At 39.3% G+C, this 18,400-nt stretch overlaps 1 protein-coding gene across 2 annotated transcripts in view; it reads left to right on the top strand.

Annotated features, from left to right (window-relative positions):
- Positions 1 to 12,575, top strand: part of PCMT1 (protein-L-isoaspartate (D-aspartate) O-methyltransferase) — a 34,009-nt gene extending 21,434 nt beyond the window's left edge. The window contains exons 6-8 of one of the 2 annotated variants that reach the window (XM_063329285.1): positions 1,246 to 1,331; positions 2,903 to 3,119; positions 10,328 to 12,575. In XM_063329285.1, coding sequence (XP_063185355.1) covers positions 1,246 to 1,331; positions 2,903 to 3,082 — 266 coding nt within the window. In that variant the 3' untranslated portion in view covers positions 3,083 to 3,119; positions 10,328 to 12,575. The remainder of the gene's footprint in view (positions 1 to 1,245; positions 1,332 to 2,902; positions 3,120 to 10,327) is intronic. The other variant, XM_063329284.1, reaches the window with a different exon arrangement.
- The last annotated feature ends 5,825 nt before the right edge of the window (positions 12,576 to 18,400 follow it).

Genomic DNA, 18,400 nt, shown 5'->3' on the forward strand with positions numbered 1-18,400 from the left:
TTCAGCCTCTGTCAATGGCTTAAACTTCTTTTGACTCATTCAGCCTTTTAATTAACCTATGATAATAGTGATTGCGCAGAAGTTGAAGCTCAGTCTGAAGATAGGAAACCTCATATGAGTACTTGTGCTGAGCAGAAGACTATGTTCTTTAGCCTCCTTGCTTTTTCTTCGTGACTGATCACTGGGACTTCTGCACTCAGTGAGTTATGATTTATAGATGGTTTAGCCCCATTCGCTACTTTTGTTCCTAAATAACTCCAGAGAGCCCTTGCATAACTTGCTCCGAATTTCCCATTGGTTTCCTGTAAACACTGTGGATGCCACATTCACATCATTGTCTTTCAAAACTTATCTCAAGGTCTAGTTTAGTTTGCGACACTTCAGTGGCTTAGAAACCTCAATCTGTTCACGTTTCATCCTGCATAACTGGAATGGTGTGAGACATCAGTGATAGGGTGCTTCTCCATGAGTTCTCCAGCAAAGCTGAAGCTGCATTGGTAGCCCTCTGAAGAACTTAATTAGTCCTAATATCTTCCAAGCAGCCACCTGGAGCTTTAGCCACAGGTCTGACCTGATTACCAGTGTTATTCCAGCAATTGTCTGCAGGAAGGGTAGTGAGACACCGATCTGCTGGCAAAGGGGGATGTGTGGGGATCAGTGTGGTACTGCATTAATGTATGAATGTAGGTACGTACTGTCATTCCAACCGGTAGTACAGTGATAGGTGTATAGTCTATGTGAATACTTGCTTTGTCTTTTCCTTACCTTTGGAGTCTTCTGATATGTATTTCTGAGATGTAATGCTTTAGACTTATGATTTGCATTATACCTAGGAATGGTGTGCATGAAGGCAAGGCAAAGCAAAACGTATGTTCCAACAGGGTAAATGAGGGGGAAAGTCACCTGAATTGGAATGGCAGGGCACATAATTACTTAAGTATCTTTTCTGGGTGGACCACGTGTCTCCAAGAACTTTTGTTATAAATCCATGCTTTGTAATTTCAGGTGCTTCAATGCTATTTTGTATCTTTTATAAGTGTGTGTATGTACCTCTGAGGGTGTTTCATTGCATCTATTTTACAGTTGTGTTAATATTTTTAAACTGACTTCATCATGCTATTACTGCTCAGCAGAATTTTAGTTGAAATTTGAGGATAGCCTTTTATCTACCTATAGATATAGCAGATCAGCTGTTTTCTCCACTCCTTTTGGAAATGTATAAAAAAAAAAAGTGTTTTCTTGCAGTGGGAGATGGAAGAATGGGCTATGCAGAAGAAGCTCCCTATGATGCGATTCATGTAGGAGCTGCAGCACCAGTTGTGCCCCAAGCAGTAAGCCTCTATGTTTTATGTGTGTGATTCAGTGATCTCTTAGCTGTAAAGAACATTTTACATACATACATATGTAGACTTGCACTGCTGGGAGTATCAGTGGGCAGGGTGGTATTACTCTATGGTGTGGGGATTTTTGTTTCTGTTATAACTGGGCTTCCTGTTGGTTTTCAAAAGTTATATGTTCCAGTAACTCTCCTCTAAATAAACATATTAAAATATGTTTATTAAAATGTCTTTTATTAAAGTCATTTATTAAAATGACTTGTGCATAACGCTTTCCTTCAACAATGAACTGGAGCATTTTATTTAATAAATGAATTTGGTTTCATCAAACATTGAATTACAAAATTTAAGTATTTGTTTCCCAGTTTCCAAGGTGTTGAGCCTGTTGAAAAAGTGATATGTTCAGCTGGAAATACAGACAATGCCATGTGTTCGTAGCTTTGAGAGTGGATACAGGGCAGTTCTTGCTAGAGAAGCTGAGAGAGTAATGAGGGACTTTAGACTGCGCATACATGAAGTTCATTTTTTGCAGATAAGATTTATTTTTTTTCTCTTCCTTTCATCAGGTGAATGGGAATATATAGCATAATTTTGATATGCTGGATACCAGTTAAGTTTTTTTAAAATCTGAATTTTGAGGTCTAACTTGTCTATAGCACCTCAAACCTCTAGACATTTCCAGACACTGGCCATTGTGGGTTTTGTTTTTTGTTTTTGGTTTTTTTTACTTTATTTTGATGTGGGGGGTGTGTGTGTTCCCAGCAAAGTATTGACAGATGACAATTAAAAGGTAATTTGAAGCTTATTAATGAGCGAAACGTTTCTTAATTATAACAGTAACAGGGCTTAAGATTATTTTCATGGGGTTCAGACTACTGTGATTAGTCGCCACCTTCATCTATGAAAGCAAAAAAAAAAAAATCCAAGCATTTGTCTCACATACTCTGTTACTTATCACTTATCTTATTCATGTTCATATATTTTAGGCTAGTTTCATAAAATGCTGTTCCATTCACAGAATGAAAGAGGAGCTGTTGGGTAGTGAATGTATTGTAGACAACTTAAAATTATTCCAGGAAGATAAATCAAAAAAGTCACAAATCTCAAATTTTATCTTGAAGGCTCTAGGGGAGAGTTACCCCAAAAATGTTAGACAATGGGCCTGTACTGATGCATAATAAGCATTAAACAGTTAAAACTGGCAGTTTAAAAAGATTGAATCTGCTGTTAAAAAAAAAATAAAAAAAAAAAAATCCGTGATTTATGTGTTTTTCCCCTCTTATGTAGAAACTAAAACTGCAGCCAACCTAATTAATCCAATTACTATTTTACCTTCTTTTGGAATTATGTAAAATTATCATGAATGTTTCTGTAATACCCATTGTTGTACCATGTTGTTGTGATACTCTTATTTTCAGTGCATTTTTTATTTTTCCTAATTGGTTATCTACTCCATAATAGTAAGTAGATAAATTGTGGCAAAGCTATTAATCTAACGTAACAAACTTTGGATCCAGCTTGTCTGAAGTGGCTGGTTACATTCTAATTTCTGTGTTGTGTTCTAGCTTATAGATCAGTTAAAACCTGGCGGAAGATTGATATTACCAGTTGGCCCTGCAGGGGGAAACCAGATGCTCGAACAGTATGACAAACTAGAAGATGGCAGTGTCAAAATGAAGCCTCTGATGGGAGTGATATATGTGCCTTTAACAGATAAAGAGAAGCAGTGGTCCAGGTGGAAGTGATTTTGTGTTCCACTTACTTCTTCCACACACACGCAAGGTGAAAGGGTGTGAATTTTAAGCAGATAGACTGCAAGGCCTGCCTTTGCTGCTGTCATTGCTTTCTGCTCCTCCATACCATGAAAAGTGACTCAGTCTGCATTACTGCATCACCAAAAGGAGGTTATGCTAAGTTTGAGTTAATTTAAAAGCAGAAGAAAAATATTGCATGGGTTGCACTTTGTCTTATTCGGATATGTTTTCTTTAGTCTTTAGTGTGTTGAAGTTTCTTATTTGTTGCTTTGAACACAGTATTTTCTAAATTTAAACTTCCCTTACAATGAACCTTCTATAATTAGCTTGCCCAGTAATTAGGGTAAAGTGTAAAATACTACTTAAGAATAAATATTGTTTTGTCCTGTAAGTTAGTGGTAATTGGGTGTTCATTTTTTATCTTTCTGAAATGTCACAAATGAAGAAAAATCTTTGTAAAATCCTTTGTGGGAAATATAATCTTGCAAGCACGTTTCTCTCAGCCTCCGAGTAGCAGAAAGTGGAGAAAAGGAATCCCTTCGTGCCTAAAGTATAAATGTAGTTGAGTAGCGTTCAGAAAATTCTCAGTCGTGTTATTAAAAGTCTGGCATCTGTCTCTGATGGGGACATATTTGTGTTTGCCAACACAGCAAACTCTAAAAGCCTTTTTTAGAGGTAGTAAACCTTCCAGTTTGCTGAATTGAATGGCCAGTAACATAGACGTAACACAGCTGTCAGCTTAAACCATGTTAGGCATTAATATGCCACTGAACAAAGCAGCCATCCTGTTTTGCTTCCTGGCAGAAAGTGCTTGTGAATGTGTTAACTGCATTAATGAAGTGCATAGATGTGTATTGAGTTCTGAAAACAACTTTTGAGCTTTAAAACTCCTAAATTTAGATTTTTATTTTTTTTTTCCCTTGATATTCTGGAGTATAGCTTGTGATTTGGATACATGAACACTTAGAATTTAAGCTAATAAAATGTCCATAAAAAGTACAAATAAAGCCATTTGCGTTAACTGCTGCTTACTGAAACCTCATTTCAGTGTTTCTTGGATTACTGTATAGCCACCATGTACAGATTACTCTTAGTACAACTTTAATGAGTTACTGCTTAGTTCAAAGCTTGTGAAGCCTGCTTACTATTCGGATGTTTTGTATTTGTTATGCAAATGAATACTTTGTTCTCGAATATTGCCAATCTCCCCTCAGTGTGGTACTTGGGAGTTTCCTGCCTCTTGTAAGGCTTTGGAAGTCTTGCTTTGTGGTTGGTTTCCTCCTCTGGCAAATGTGGTGGACTTCATTCAGGTTTGGAGTCCATGCTTCGCTTACTCTAGAAAAGAGAAGTATTCTTCTAAAGCCTTCCTTTTTCCAAAGAAGATTTATAGATTTTTGTGCATTTTCACCTGATCTGATTATAGTAGCAATTGTGGTTTTTTGTAGCAGCAATGTGTCATCTTATAGTGTTTATTGAAGGCTTTCTGGAATGACTGTTGTTATCTTTTGCTGCTAGTGAAGGTGGCACAGTGTATTAAGGACTAGAATTCTAAGGTCTTTGCATTGCTTCTGTGCAGTTTTGTATTCTCTTTTCTCTGCTAGCTCAGGAAGAAGTAATAGATTGCCTTTGTGCCTTCTGCAGTCATGAGTATTGTGGGGTTCTCTTCCCTAGATTTTATTAGCAGTTTCTGTTCTTTTCTGAAATACTTTGTGATTTTACTTATTTAGTTTTAATTTAGGTGTTAAGACTATAGAGTGGTATTATCAGAAAAGGTAAGTGTTTAGCCTGAAGGGTTACCTTGATCACTACAGTGGCATAGAGGCTGTTTCTTGCTATATACATTTAAATGTCGTTCAGACTTGTAAATCTGTTAAAGGAAATCTCAGAAGTCCACTTCTTGTAATGTTTGTTTTTTCTTTAATTGTCCTTTTTGTGAGCTGAAGAAAACTCCCATTCCCTTCTCAAGGATAATTGCCAGTGGACTGCTGACCTTACAGGAGGTTGCATCTGTCTTTGTTGTTTTTCCTTATTGGTGATTCCAAAGTCTATGGTCAGCCAGCTGCTGCTAAGGAAACTCCTAATTAGAAATCAGCATTTGTTATCTATGCTGGCATCAAAGATGAAAGAGATATATTTTTTTTCTGCACTTCCTACATTTCAGTTTATCTTTCCTAAATTGTTGAAGACTTGTGAGCAGAGATCAATTAGAGGCTTCTCTGAAAGAGCATCTTTAAGTCTTTCTCCAATAAAGAGCTGTAGTGTATGAGAAACTCTGTTGTTGTAAACCATTCATTGGGCAGTCATCTTTTTTTAGAGCAGCTCAAGAATCCTGTGTGTTTAGCTTGTCGTTCTCTTAGTTTACATTGTTATGCAGTTTCATTCCTAATGCAGGTAACTGTTTCATCACGTTAAGAATTGGCATCCCTTCACAAAATACAATCGATAGGCCAGCAGCATTTTCTTAGGCTAGCATACCTTCCAGTTGGCAAGAAAGAAGCCACTTAAATTTTTGCTTAGCCATTTACATATTGGAGAAGTTAGTATAGTTCCTTACTAGGGCTGCAAAGTGTTCTTTACAAAGCAGCGCAACAGTGACTTAATCTTTAAGTGGTATTTGAGGTCAAACCTACCTTCAGATGCTTTGCACCATTCTTCACTGTGTAAAACTGGAACTTCTAGCAAAAGAAAATCTGGGCTAGCTGGAAGGAAAAGATTCCTTGGATTTTGATAAATTAGTATTGTGGTGCTAAATAAAGAATCTTATTTTGTGAATATTGATGGATTTCTTTAAATTTAGTCAATAATTTTCTAGTTTGGGTTCAGCTGCACTAGTATCTTTAAGCTCCAAATATCAGTGGCAGTCTTCTCTAAATGTGATTCCATGGGACATTGGGAAGGAGAATATACAGAGGAACCCTATCTCTGGCACAAAATGAAATGCATTAGTGTACCAGAGATAAAGATGTTCATCTTTTCCCATAAAACTTCCCAATTTTTAATTGTTTTTTTTTCTCTTCCTGATAAGTAGGGAGGAGAGAAGACCTCTTGTGCTGCACAATTGAGAACACAGCTCTTTGGCTACTTCATTGGCAGTTCTTGTGTAAATAGGATCTCTCTGGTTTTACTTCTCTGGGAGAGCTCACCTTACTTATGGAGAGGCAATTTAAAGAGTGTAACAATGTAAGGAACGCTTAGCAATAAGTCTCTTGCAATCATGCATTTTATTTCCATACAGGTAGCTGTTCTACAAAGTTAACAAATTATTTTTTTTAACTTAAAATACTGCATTAGTAGAAATTCTTTATAAATGTCATGCTAAACTCATATGTGCTGATGAAATACAAAATTACAATGACAGTATAACGTTTCTGAGCAAAAACTGCAGTGACTAGGCTGGGGCTGTTATCCCACTTCTCTGTACATCATGATTAAGCACCTTTTTGGAGAAAGTATTTATTAGGAAATATTTTAGTATGTTTCTGCTTATGAACTCTTATTCAGTGTTTCAAATGCCCCTGACAAGCTAGTTGTCTAATTTCGGTTGAAATAAGCAGGAATTGTTTGCCCAGAATTCTTTAGGCTATGCAGCCTAATGATTATGGTTAAAGTTTTTATTTTACTTTGTCAAAAAGAATCTCTGCATAAAATATTTTAGGTTAAATTTAAAATTTTTGTATTATGCAAAAATGCATGTCATGTAACTGATAACAATAGGTTGCAGAAAAAGTTCCTTCTCTTCGTCGTTTCAACCTACTCTCTCAATTTGATGATTGATCATAGCAAATAATAAATGCTTTCTAACAGCACCTTTCCAGATTAAAATGCTACAACTCCAAATACTTGGTCTAGTTACATATAAAATTACAAAGGGAGAAATAATTGGCTCCTGAAACACTGAGTAGATACTGAAATTCAGAGTGAAGCCTAATATGAATTAGAAATACAGTATCAGTAATGACAGCATATTTTTCATAGATGAATGATGTATCAAAAAGGGAGCCAAATGCTGCCTAGTGACAAGAAAATTGAAGTGGATCAAAAAGAGTGAGTTACAGATTCGAGATAAATTTATAAATGCTTGTTCAAATACTTAATTTGAATGCCTTCCACCAATGAGGTGGAGACAGATCGCAAAACTTCATGACTTACCTGTATCCCAAACTTTTGTTATTTCTTATTGTTGATAAGATTTGTGATTTTATTTTTTTCCTCCCAATAATCAACTCTGAAATTTACCTGAAATGTTACCTATTAGATTTTTCAGAGAATGTTTCTTAGTTTGTTGTTGGATATTCCCAATGTGAAATGTGGAATATGTTTTCCCTAATAGTAAGGCAAAATTTTTCTAGCTTTCTTAAATTTATTTTTAGACGAGTAATTTTGAGCTAATGACTTCTGACATTTGCTTTAACTTGAGCTTATAGAGTTGCTTTGATGCCTCAATTGACATTATTAGATGAGTGATTCTCTTGCTAGAATTACAAGGGCTTGAGAGGGACTATTGTGATGACTTAAAACCTAAATATATATATTGCTTACTAAGCAGGAGCTAGTAAGTAGATTGGAAGGAGTGCATTTATGAAGGTGGAGGAAAATTACGTGACTTGTGTAAGAATCAACAGAAAATAGTTGTGGCCAGAAAAGGGGAGAAAAATACAAATTAATTAGTAGGTCTTTCCTATGGCTCTAGAGGACAACAGGATACGTATTTTTAACAAGGAAATAGCAGTTGTCTTTGAGTCTGCTTTTAAGCTTTGTAGCAGCACAGATCTCTTACCTCTGGGAGAACAGGCAAGTATCCTGGGTTTTACCAGCAAGTGAAACCCGGTGGATCATGTAGCTTGGCAGCTTCTGATCCATACAACTAAAGTTCAGATCAACTGATGCTGTTTTGTACCGTGTATTTAAGTCTGCAAGCTGTTCGCATTAGGTGGAAAGCTGAGAAGTGTTACCTACTTGATGGTTTATTGAAGACTTTTCTGTAACTTCCTAATATATATATAATCCAATAGTGCACATATCAGCTCAGCTTCTCATGACAGTAGAAAATAAATACTGTGTAATTTTAACACATACATCAGAGATCATTAGGCCGGGCATGCAGCTGTTAGATTAATGAGTAGTGAAGAGTGAGTGAAAAATCTCTTGAGGGAAGCTGATCCCCTTAATACAGTAAATGTTCTAATAATCAGAATATGAAAATCTTTATTTTGAAAGTAACATCTAGGATATACATAACTTACAGGAACATTATTATTTGTTCAGGAATAGCTTAAAGCAATGCAATATACCAACAATTAAAATATTGGCATGTTAGTATCTTTTATTTGAATTCTTAAGTACAAATACCATTTTGTTAAACGAAAAAAAAAACCAACCCACACTTCAAATACATTAAGTGCCTCAACAACACTATCCAAAAACCTTGCCAGCGTCTGTGGCTGGGTAAAATTATCATGTTTAATAGTTTCAGAATAAATATGGCGTTTTTCTTAGGCTTACAATTTCTTAAAGATCTAGCTTGGGTTTAAAGGATTAAGAATTACTAGTCACAGTAAAAGGCCAGGCTCTTGCAAATGTGTGAGTATATGGTAGGAATTGGGATGGAAATCACATCAGCAATTAGGCATACGAGACTAAACCAGCAATAGCAGTAGTTGTTACTTACGTATGCTTTTTGAAGTTGTAAATATTAACTGATAATGCAGCTCCTAGAATCATTAAGAATGAATTAAGTCCTTGTCCTAAATTTACCAGCACTGCATTTTAGACTGAGTATCAGATGTTCATTTATTTTTATCTGTTTAAAGTAAGCAAATACCCATTCTGGAAATAGGCAGATATGGAGAACTTCCAAACTTTTGCTTATAAACATATATAAACATACTCTTTACCCCTGCCAAGATGTGTTCTTCCCCCTTCTGCTTTTTTCTGCTTTCTGTAATTACTGCAACATTCTGAAGCTGTATGATTAGTACCTCACTATTAGAAGGCAGTGCAAAGTGCAAAGAATGCAAATATTTATCACTGACAAATCACACGGTTTGCCTTCCCAGCTGCATTAGATAGAAAACTAGTAATTTAAGCACTAGTTGCAACAGCCTTTTCAGTTGCTTTTTAAATGTTTTGCGTGCTATCACTCCATGCTGTGTGATTGCTGAAGGATAATGCTTTTGTAACTTCAAAGCTTTTGCTTGCGTGCATGTAGCACTATATTTTTGTGGGTTAGTTTGCATGATAGCTGGAAATACTACTGTGTATTGAGCCAGCAACCACATTAGTGAAGTTTTTCTTAATTCAGACAGTGTTTGCTTTGGCTAATGAGGGTGATGCACCTACTAAAAGAAAAATTGCAGCAAACTCGTCATGAGTTTATAGATCACTTGTGCCTTGAGGGGCGGGGGGAAGCAAACACTTCTGTTTGAGTTTTCCAACATGCATAATGGCACAGTGCACAGCTTTCAGATTTGATGGACATTCTGCATTAAAGTTAATGCTTTAGAAATATTTAAACAAATCACTAATATATGATAATTTCACTGTTGGAATATGGGTTCTATGGGTTTCCTGTTCCAATGTGTCTTAAGTGTCCTGCAGGAACCAAACCCTGCATTTTCTACATTCCTCGCAGTGATTTAGAGAAACTTGTTGATTAATCCTTTCCTCCTACCTGAATCTCCTTTTAACACACACCTTCTCGCCCTTTCCATAACCTGATTTAGCATAGTTCCTTCAGGAGCTAATTGAGCTCCTCTGCAAAACAAATAAAATAGGTGGTACAAACTGCATGACGTTGAGGTGAGATTGTGTTCCTAGCTTTCTTGAGACTGCAGCTGAAGCTAAACTTGCCTTTTTGTCAGCTACAGAGAATGTTTTTTTGCCAATAGTCTGTCTAGTAAGCTGGCTCAGTTTCTTGCCAGCCTGTAGCCAACGGAGTTTGGATGACAGGTAGCTATGTTAACTAGCTGTGTGGTGCGGGGGATGTTCATTGAATGAAATGATCCATTAAACGTAAAATAGAGGGACCCATATTTCACAATACATCACATGATAGTATGAGATGATATGGGATTGCTGTTGTCTTTGTTTTGTGTTGGTTTTTTTTTTTTCTTAAATGCTTAAAGAGTTTTCTGAAGTGCTCAAGCACTTAAATGTAATCTGATTCTGTATCAAACTTTTCAAATATGATTTTCAAGGGGAGAAGAAACATAACTGCATGTGTTTTTCTTTCTACAGGGATGAATTGTAAAAGCTACATCATCTTGACCCAAACATAGTGTTACAGTGGACTGCTCATCTCCAGTTCTAAAAGCTTTTTGAAAACCAACAGCATTGCAGCTTGTTTTGGACTTCGTTATACTGTTGTTATCAGCATGGAAAAGCGTGGTGTTTGTTTTATTTTTTAGATGCTCAAGGCAAATCTGATAAAGAAATGGTGGAAAGTTTTATGTGGGCACTGTTTTATTTAACATGCCTTTATTTTACTTTCATCTGTTCAAAGTGAATTTCTGCAAAACTGCAGATGAAGACCTATAGCTTGTGAACTCTAATTTTGATGGGGGTACTTGAACACTCACTTCTCTTGGCTCCTGTTTCCCTTGGTAAAACTGCTTCTGTGCACCTCACGACACTACGTAGGTACTACCAGGTTTTCTGTGTTCCGATGTCTGCTAGATGCTACTAAAAGGAGATGAACTTCCTTTTTAAGCTTTTGACATGGTGTCATAGACTAGCATGTAGTAGATACAATCAGCTGCTTTACTACCTTAAAACCAGGCATTTGTATATATTAAACTTCAAGACATCAGAGGTGGGTGGCCGCTCTTATCAAACATCGCTGTTCAAGTTGGACATAACAGACATGATTTTCCCTTTCCTTCTAAAATTAATTAACAGTGTCTTGAAATTCCGTTTGGGTTTATAGCTCACTACTGATGTGATACACATGGATTTAACTCCGTAAAGATGATGTTAGCTATGTCCCAATCACTGAACAGTTTATGCAATGCTGCTTTGCCAAATAACATTAAAATCAAAAGGGGGCTTGTGTGGAAGATACAGATCAGTGTGTAGTAGACTGCTGAGATACAGATTGCTAGATTCTTTAAAAAAAATAGTCCAATTTGGTTCTAAAAGGAAGTTGCTTTTGGCAAAGCCACTTGCTGTATTAATATCCTAATTCTTCTAATTGTGGGTACCCAGGAAAAATTCTGGCTTTTTAGAAAGTGAATTCTTCATTGCTATACAAGGAGAACATGATGCATGCGGAAGGAATAATGAATCCTGGACTCCTCTAAGTACAGTTAGAGATGCAATTGTTAAATTTTCATATAGAAGAGTAGTTGGAAGGCTGTAAACCTTTTTTTCTGCCCCATGTTTTCTGTTTTGGTACTGGAAATAACAACAAACTGCAAAGCTGTACAGTAAGGTGAGCTGCTTTGTGAAAGGGAGGAAGTGTGTCTTGAGTCATCTTGCTCAGATTTGAGCAACAAGGAATTAAAGTAAACAGCATGTTATCATTACTTTCTCTTTTATGGCAAAAAGGATTATAAAATAAAATAACTTGCATAAAACCAACCCATAGTGATCACTGCAAAATATATTTGACTTTTTATGCTGGAACAGCAATAATTTTGTGATAGGATTGACCCCTGAAAGCATAAAAGTTAAAATTCAAAGGCCTCTGAATCTGAAAGAGGAGCATTTTAAATAACCTTCCTTTTGAGGGTCAGCCCCATCCTATTCCTACATAAGAGATATGTATCACTTAATTTATTTAGATGTTTGGGAGTTAATGTACCACCTCATGATCTGACTGCAGCCTGGGAGCACATACACAAAGAATAATCTCATAAAGGAATTAATATAGTGTGTATTCTAGAAAATACAATTCAGAAAAACCCACTTGCGTCTGACAAATTTGTATTAACCCACAATCAACTGTGAATCTAGTTCTTGGTGTTGAAGTGAAATATCTTAAATGATGCATGCTAATGTTCAACCTTTTGGTCACTGTATCATTTGGTTTGAGTTCAGCTTTATTTACATCTTCTCACTAATTTAATCAGTTAAATGAAAGATATGAGCTCAACTGTATCCAAATTCTTTGTCTCTGGACACAGTGTAATAAGCTAGCCGAACTTGGAAGAAATGATAAAGCTGAGACCCGGCGACAACTTTTCTGGGGAGAACCACTTCAGGAGGTGTAAGACTTCAGGGACCAAGGCTGTTGGCATTAGTGCACCCATTCCACTGAAGGGGTTGGTGATAGCCGAGGTACTCGGACAGAAAGGAGTATCCAGGAGTAGCATTTAGGAATTGGAAAATGAAAACCCTGCCATGATGGAGCAATGGTTCTGAAGTAAAAACTTCTTGGAGAAGAGGACAAGTTGAAATGCAGAAGATATGAAGAGCTTGAATAAGTGCTGTGTGAACTGTCTGAATTGCTACTTTGCCAAATAAAACAAATTGAGAGGAAGCTGTAGCTAGGTGTCTGTTTGGTTTTGTGGGTTTTTTTGACCTTCACAGGACTTCACGTATCCAAAAAGAAAGCAAGCACATACAAATACTGGCTTACTAAATTACCAGATCTGTGTGCCCATTTTCAGTTAATATATTGCAGCAGTTACCAAGCCTGGTAATACCGTATGGAATATAAGGGGAGTTTTACTTGGCTGTTTGGAATTTCTTTTAGTTCACAACTATGTATTTTGCAGAACAGACTATGGGCACAGCGTATGAATTCTGCCAGCTGTCCGTGGTTGAATCCAGCTGCCTAGGAGTGTATGATCTGCCACTTGCAAGGATTAAAGTTTATTTTTTTTATAAGAGGTGCAGTGATGTTTCACTGTGTTGTTACAGAACAGCTTGGGATAACAGATGGGCTGAACCAGTGACAGTCACTTGTCCTGTTTTTTCCAGGGCTCAGGCAGTAGAAGACCTCCTGAGCCTGAGTGGAGGAACCAAGAGCCCACACCTGTATCTCAAACCCACAAACAGCTGTGGGTGCTCCACAGAGAAGAGCAGTTTGGCATGCTGTGTGGGTACTTTCTGTTTACTACTTCCATTCAAACCACCCAGCTAACTTGCGGGCATAGAGACCATGACATGACTTTTTTGAGGGAAACTAGTGCACAAACACTGCTGACTGAAGCCACCTGGATGATTCCCGAAATGTTTCGTAGTCAGCGTTGTTCGAAGCGGGCAATAAGGCCTAGAGCAGGGAGGCTTTACATGGTTAGCTCTGGAGCATCCAGCTGGCAGCGGTTCTCTCCGCGTGTGCAGTGTCTTTGTGACAGGGTGACAAGCTCCAGGGTTTTTGAGTGTGGAGGGACTGTGGAATTAACCGTCAGCACAATGAGGTAAACTAAAATGCCCAGAGGAAAACTGAACTGTCATTCCTGCCAGAAAAGGGTGTTAACCCATTCTTATAACAGCAGGGTTTTCTTTGTTTTACTTGTTACTGTACCCTAGGACATGCTGCGTTTGATTTAAATGCAGCTCACAGAAAGAAGATATCATTATATGATTGCAATTCCTTCTTGATTTTTGACATGATGCAAAGGATGAGTAGTGCAAACTGAGCTTGTGATTTGTATCTCTGCTTCCTTTTAGCTGATTCTTAACAAACTATGATGCAGTAGGAAAGTTCAATAATAATAATTACCTTTATGGAACCCTTGTTCTTTGTCCCAAACACTGTGGAAGAGGTGTTCTGCTGAAGGGAATGAGCAGTGGTCCTGGCTCAGCACAAAGGCACGATGAGGTCCTGTGAGGATGTTGAGCCAAACAAAACGATAACAGCCAAACAAAAAAACATGGGGGAAGTGGTGCCCAAAAGGCAGCGTGTGCGCGGGGGTGGGGTGAGGGGCAGGAGATAATGAAGTCTGAAACTGGTCTTTTGCATTTCAGGATGTCCAGACTTTAGACGTCAGGAAGTGTAAATTAGAGTTTAAATGCTGTGGTATACAATAGATGGATTCAAGCAGGGGTTTAAGTTGGTTTTGCCGGCTCATACAATTTGCCTTTGTTGGCTCCACTTTGAGTTTTTTGTCTGTCTGCTTATAATTGTGAAAGGTTGGAGAGTGGTTGTGCGAAGTGCACGGACACCCTCCAGGTATCATAAACCCCTTTTGCCTTTACTGTAATCGATACGCACTTGTGTGCTCAGAGCAGCCGATGGCGAGAGTTGGGTTTCCATGCCTCAGCCAGGCATGAGGAAATCACCTTGGACTAAAACTCAGCCTTATGCAGGCGGAGAGGCTGTAAGCTTTCCTCTACCTGCCCTGTTTACCTCCCACACTCCATCCTTCACAGGCAGGGCTGCTTTCTGCCCCAGGTGGTTGTTTTACACGCAGCACAAATTCCTCAGGCAGCTGATGCGTCCCCAGTTTTCCTATGAAAGGCTGTTACTGTTCTCTCATGCGCTTGGGCAGGGTGTTAATGAGATGCTCAGCAGAATGTGCTCAGGAACTAAAATCCTATTTCTTTAAATTATGAATTGAATGTCTGTAGCTGTTGCCAAAATATGTATGGAGGATCTCCAGCTGCCTGTTGAAAATTGCCTGAATGCTTCAGGAAGGAGAAATGGAAAGAACTCACTTCATGTCTCATCACACCAAACTTGAAAACTGGAAAGATTTAATCCTATGCCTTTTTAACAAAGCTCTGTTTTATCAACAACAGATTATTTTCATGACGACTGTTGACAGAGTTTCTCTGAAATCTCACTTCAATCTTTTAACATTTCTTTGTAGTCCAGCCATTTTCGTCATGCGCTTCTGAGGACCTGACCTGATAGATACTCTGATGCTACTGAGAAGCTGAAGTCCATTTTTTAGCCGTGTTTAGGTATATGTTTGCACCTTACGTGTCTTTACGATGAACAGATTAAGTATCTTTTTACTATGTTCTGCCAAATCCTTTTTTTTTTGCTGTAATGGAGAAGGGACGTCTGAGGTTAATGAGTAACTTTTTTTTCAGGTGCCTTATGGACTAGGAGGACACTCTCAAAGGCCTTTGTTTAGGGAAATGGGAGATTCACAGCATCTGTCCAGGCCAAAGCTCTGATCAGAGCTCTAGAGAAGCTCCTCTCCTCTGGCTATAAAGGCAGCTTCAGGAAAGTCCTCTCTCCTGCATGGAATTAGCTTTCAGGGATGCTTTCCCTGTAGTCCCTGCTTTCCATTGTGCTGCCTGCTTTCAAGTTCTTTTCAGTCCTGCATCTGTTCAAGATTCCTGCTCCCTCTGTATCTGTCTTGTTCAGTCATTTATTTGGAGTTTAGGTATCTTTAATGAGCCTCTTTTATGCATTAGGAGCTGGTCGTTGTGAAGAACTATGTTAAAATTTCTTGCTCTGCCCTCTTTAAAATGGGATTAAATGTTTCTGTTGGCCGAACAGCTGAGGACATCCTTGCAAGCTGGGACTCTCAGTCCTTCACAGCACTGAACCTTTCTGCCTTGTCTGTTGTTCCTCAGCCTGCTCAAAATAGGCTTCCCGTTGATTTATGAGTGGTTTATAACACTCAGCCAGGAGCCTTACAAATGCAAAACTGAAAATTTTAGCAGGTAGCTTTAAAAACTTGTTTCTGAACTGGCTTTTGGTGTTGATTCAGTCCTCCTCGACTTTCCTTTGTTTGTGTTTCAGAGCTCCAGTGCGGAGTGCAGTGTTCAGCAAGTGTTTCTGTTGTATTACAAATGTATTTGTAGCCCTACATTCTCACTTTCTGACTTGTTTTAAGTAACTATTAGTTGAAAAATATATAGCAAAGGTACTTCTCCACGGTTTTTTTTCCCCTCTAGATAGTCCCTGTGTACAGCGTGTTTTTCTTTTCTTACTCAGCTCAAGCCCATTGTTCCTTGGGCTCTTTTCTTTAGTACTAATTAATGCGTGTTTATTGCCTCTGTCTGGTCTTTATGTCCATCAGCTCTCTCCGAAACTTTTCTAGCTTTTCCCGTTGCTTTTACTCTTTTGGCTTGTGCCATTAGAAACTGAAAAAATCCCAATTCCTGATGTCCATGAAAGCAGCCAAGCGCAGACCTCAGCGATGCATGACTCTGAATTCTGCTGGGGCTTACTAGGAGGGCTTCTCTCTTTGTTTGGGGTGGCCTGTTCGGGTTGCTATGGGTCCCTGCTGCTGACTCGCTCTGGGGAGTTTGGGATCGAAACCCTTAACGCTTTATCTAGGATTTAAAAAGCAAATGGAGCATCACACTGACCTATTTCAGCCTTTTTGTTTTGCAAATGGGCTTTTGGAACTGCCCCTGCTATAATCGTGCCTACTGCCGGGATGTTCATTCTAGGATCTTGCAGCATAAGGGGGCAGCAAACAACCCACATTATGGAAAAAAACCCCTGACTTCTAATTTTGGATAAAACGCAGGTAAGTATTGCCTGTTACTTGTACCCTTAAGTCTATGGAAGTTCGTCTGAAGGGCAAAACAATTGAAAACATAAAAAGCGATCTAACCAAAATACATACCCTGATCAACATTAAAATACACTGACAAAACAAATTGTAATGACCTCTCCTAATATGCAGAGGAGTAATATCCACAGGTATATGCTATTAGAGCAATCAATATTTTCTGCTTTACCTGTCTAAAGCGCGCTGGTAGTAAAAATAGATGGACTGAGCATACTCTGAGATGTGTGGACAGACACATCAGCGTTTAGGATAGGAAAAACTGATCTGACAGACTAGTGATGGTGACGTAGTTTTGGTTGTCACACAGACTGTCTGACTTCTGCTGCAGTATAAACACTGTGTAAAACTCCCGAGCTCCTGAAGTTTGTGTGAGAAGCCTTGAAAGCAGTTAGCAATGCAGCCAGGAAGATGGGGTAGAAGCGGTGCCTGCTCTGAGTGCTCCTTCGTGATCGACGGGAGAGCCCCAGCCCTGGGAGCTGCTGGGAAGGGGCTACTGAAGTGGCGTCAGCAGGAGACGATGGCTGGGAGCCGCTGGGGGAGACTGGGGCAGCACCCCCAGCATGTCTGTTGACAAGGGTGTCTTGCCATAGCTTTTTCTGCAGTGCTCAGAGGTGCTCTGGCTCAGTAGTTCAGGATCACTTCTTTAAAGTCAAATAGCATTAAAGCTATTAATTGAAAACACGTGTTATCGAGACCACTGTTTCTTAATTGCAGGAGCTGCCAGGCCAATCTGTTATTTTGCTAACTTTGTCTCGCCCTTCATCTAGCTGAAAGCAGCCCAGGCTTCCTGGTAAGGTGGAAACTTTTTTAAATTTCAGTCCGGCTGCGGAGTTTGCAATTACCCGAGAAATACCAGGCCTCAGGCTGGTGGTCTGCACAGCAGCAACTGTCACCATCTCCCCTCCTAGAAGAAAGAGTCCCTGAGAAGACTGTGGCAACTACAACACAGCGACAGCTTGCCGCCTGCGCTACGCTCGCTGTCTGCTGCTCTGCCTCCAGCTCTGCTTGGAGGTGTTTATTCTTGGCCGTCGCACGTGAAATCCATGAAGGTTGATTCCACTCGCAGCAGCACAGCAACACAGCCTGCCGTGGGGCAAAGCCACTGCAAAGCTGGGTGGCTTCTCACACCATGGCTGTACGGGCTGGATTGTGCTCCGTGCGGCATCTCCCTGTTGTCCTGCCCAGAAGAACGAAACCAAACCTTTTGTTCTCCTGCTGGCTGCGTACCAGAGTAATGGGTTTCGGTAAGAGCAGCACTATGGGCACGGTGAGAAAAGATCACATTTCTTGCTGCTATGGTAAGATGGTGAAGGAGTGTCCCGGTTTGACACAGCAAAGCAGAATTACCAAACCATGACAAGGAGAATTAGATATTTAATTAAAACCCCAAACAAATTTCAGGGATGGGAAATAATACCTCAACCAGACGGGCAGCACATCTTTCCTAGAAGGCCGCATTTAAAATGTGGCCTTTCGGGTCTTGTGCTATTTGCCATGCCTGCTGTGGGCTGGGATGGAAGAGAGTCCGTGCTCCCAAATTAGAAATGGGCAGCAGCGGCAGAAGCACCCAATGTAATGCTGAAGTACGAACCACCGGAGTTTGCTTAACGCAGCAGGAGGGCCCTGAGCAAGCAGCACTGGCAACCAGATTCCCTGAGAGGTTGGCACAGGCAGCTCTGCCACTGCTGTCCTGCTCAGCTCCAGTGCTCCTCGACACACGGGTCATGGAGGGAGAGGCCCTGTTCTTCTCCATCTTCCCACAACAAAATACCTCAACTCCCCCCACCGTACACATTCCAGCTTCTTTTAAGGCTGTTTCACAGACAGGAGAAATGTACTTCTGTCTGCTCTCGTGCTATGGTCTCGTAGCACAAAACTTAGCTGG

The sequence above is a fragment of the Chroicocephalus ridibundus genome, chromosome 3, assembly GCF_963924245.1.
Source record: "Chroicocephalus ridibundus chromosome 3, bChrRid1.1, whole genome shotgun sequence".
In the NCBI taxonomy this organism is placed as follows: Eukaryota; Metazoa; Chordata; class Aves; order Charadriiformes; family Laridae; genus Chroicocephalus; species Chroicocephalus ridibundus.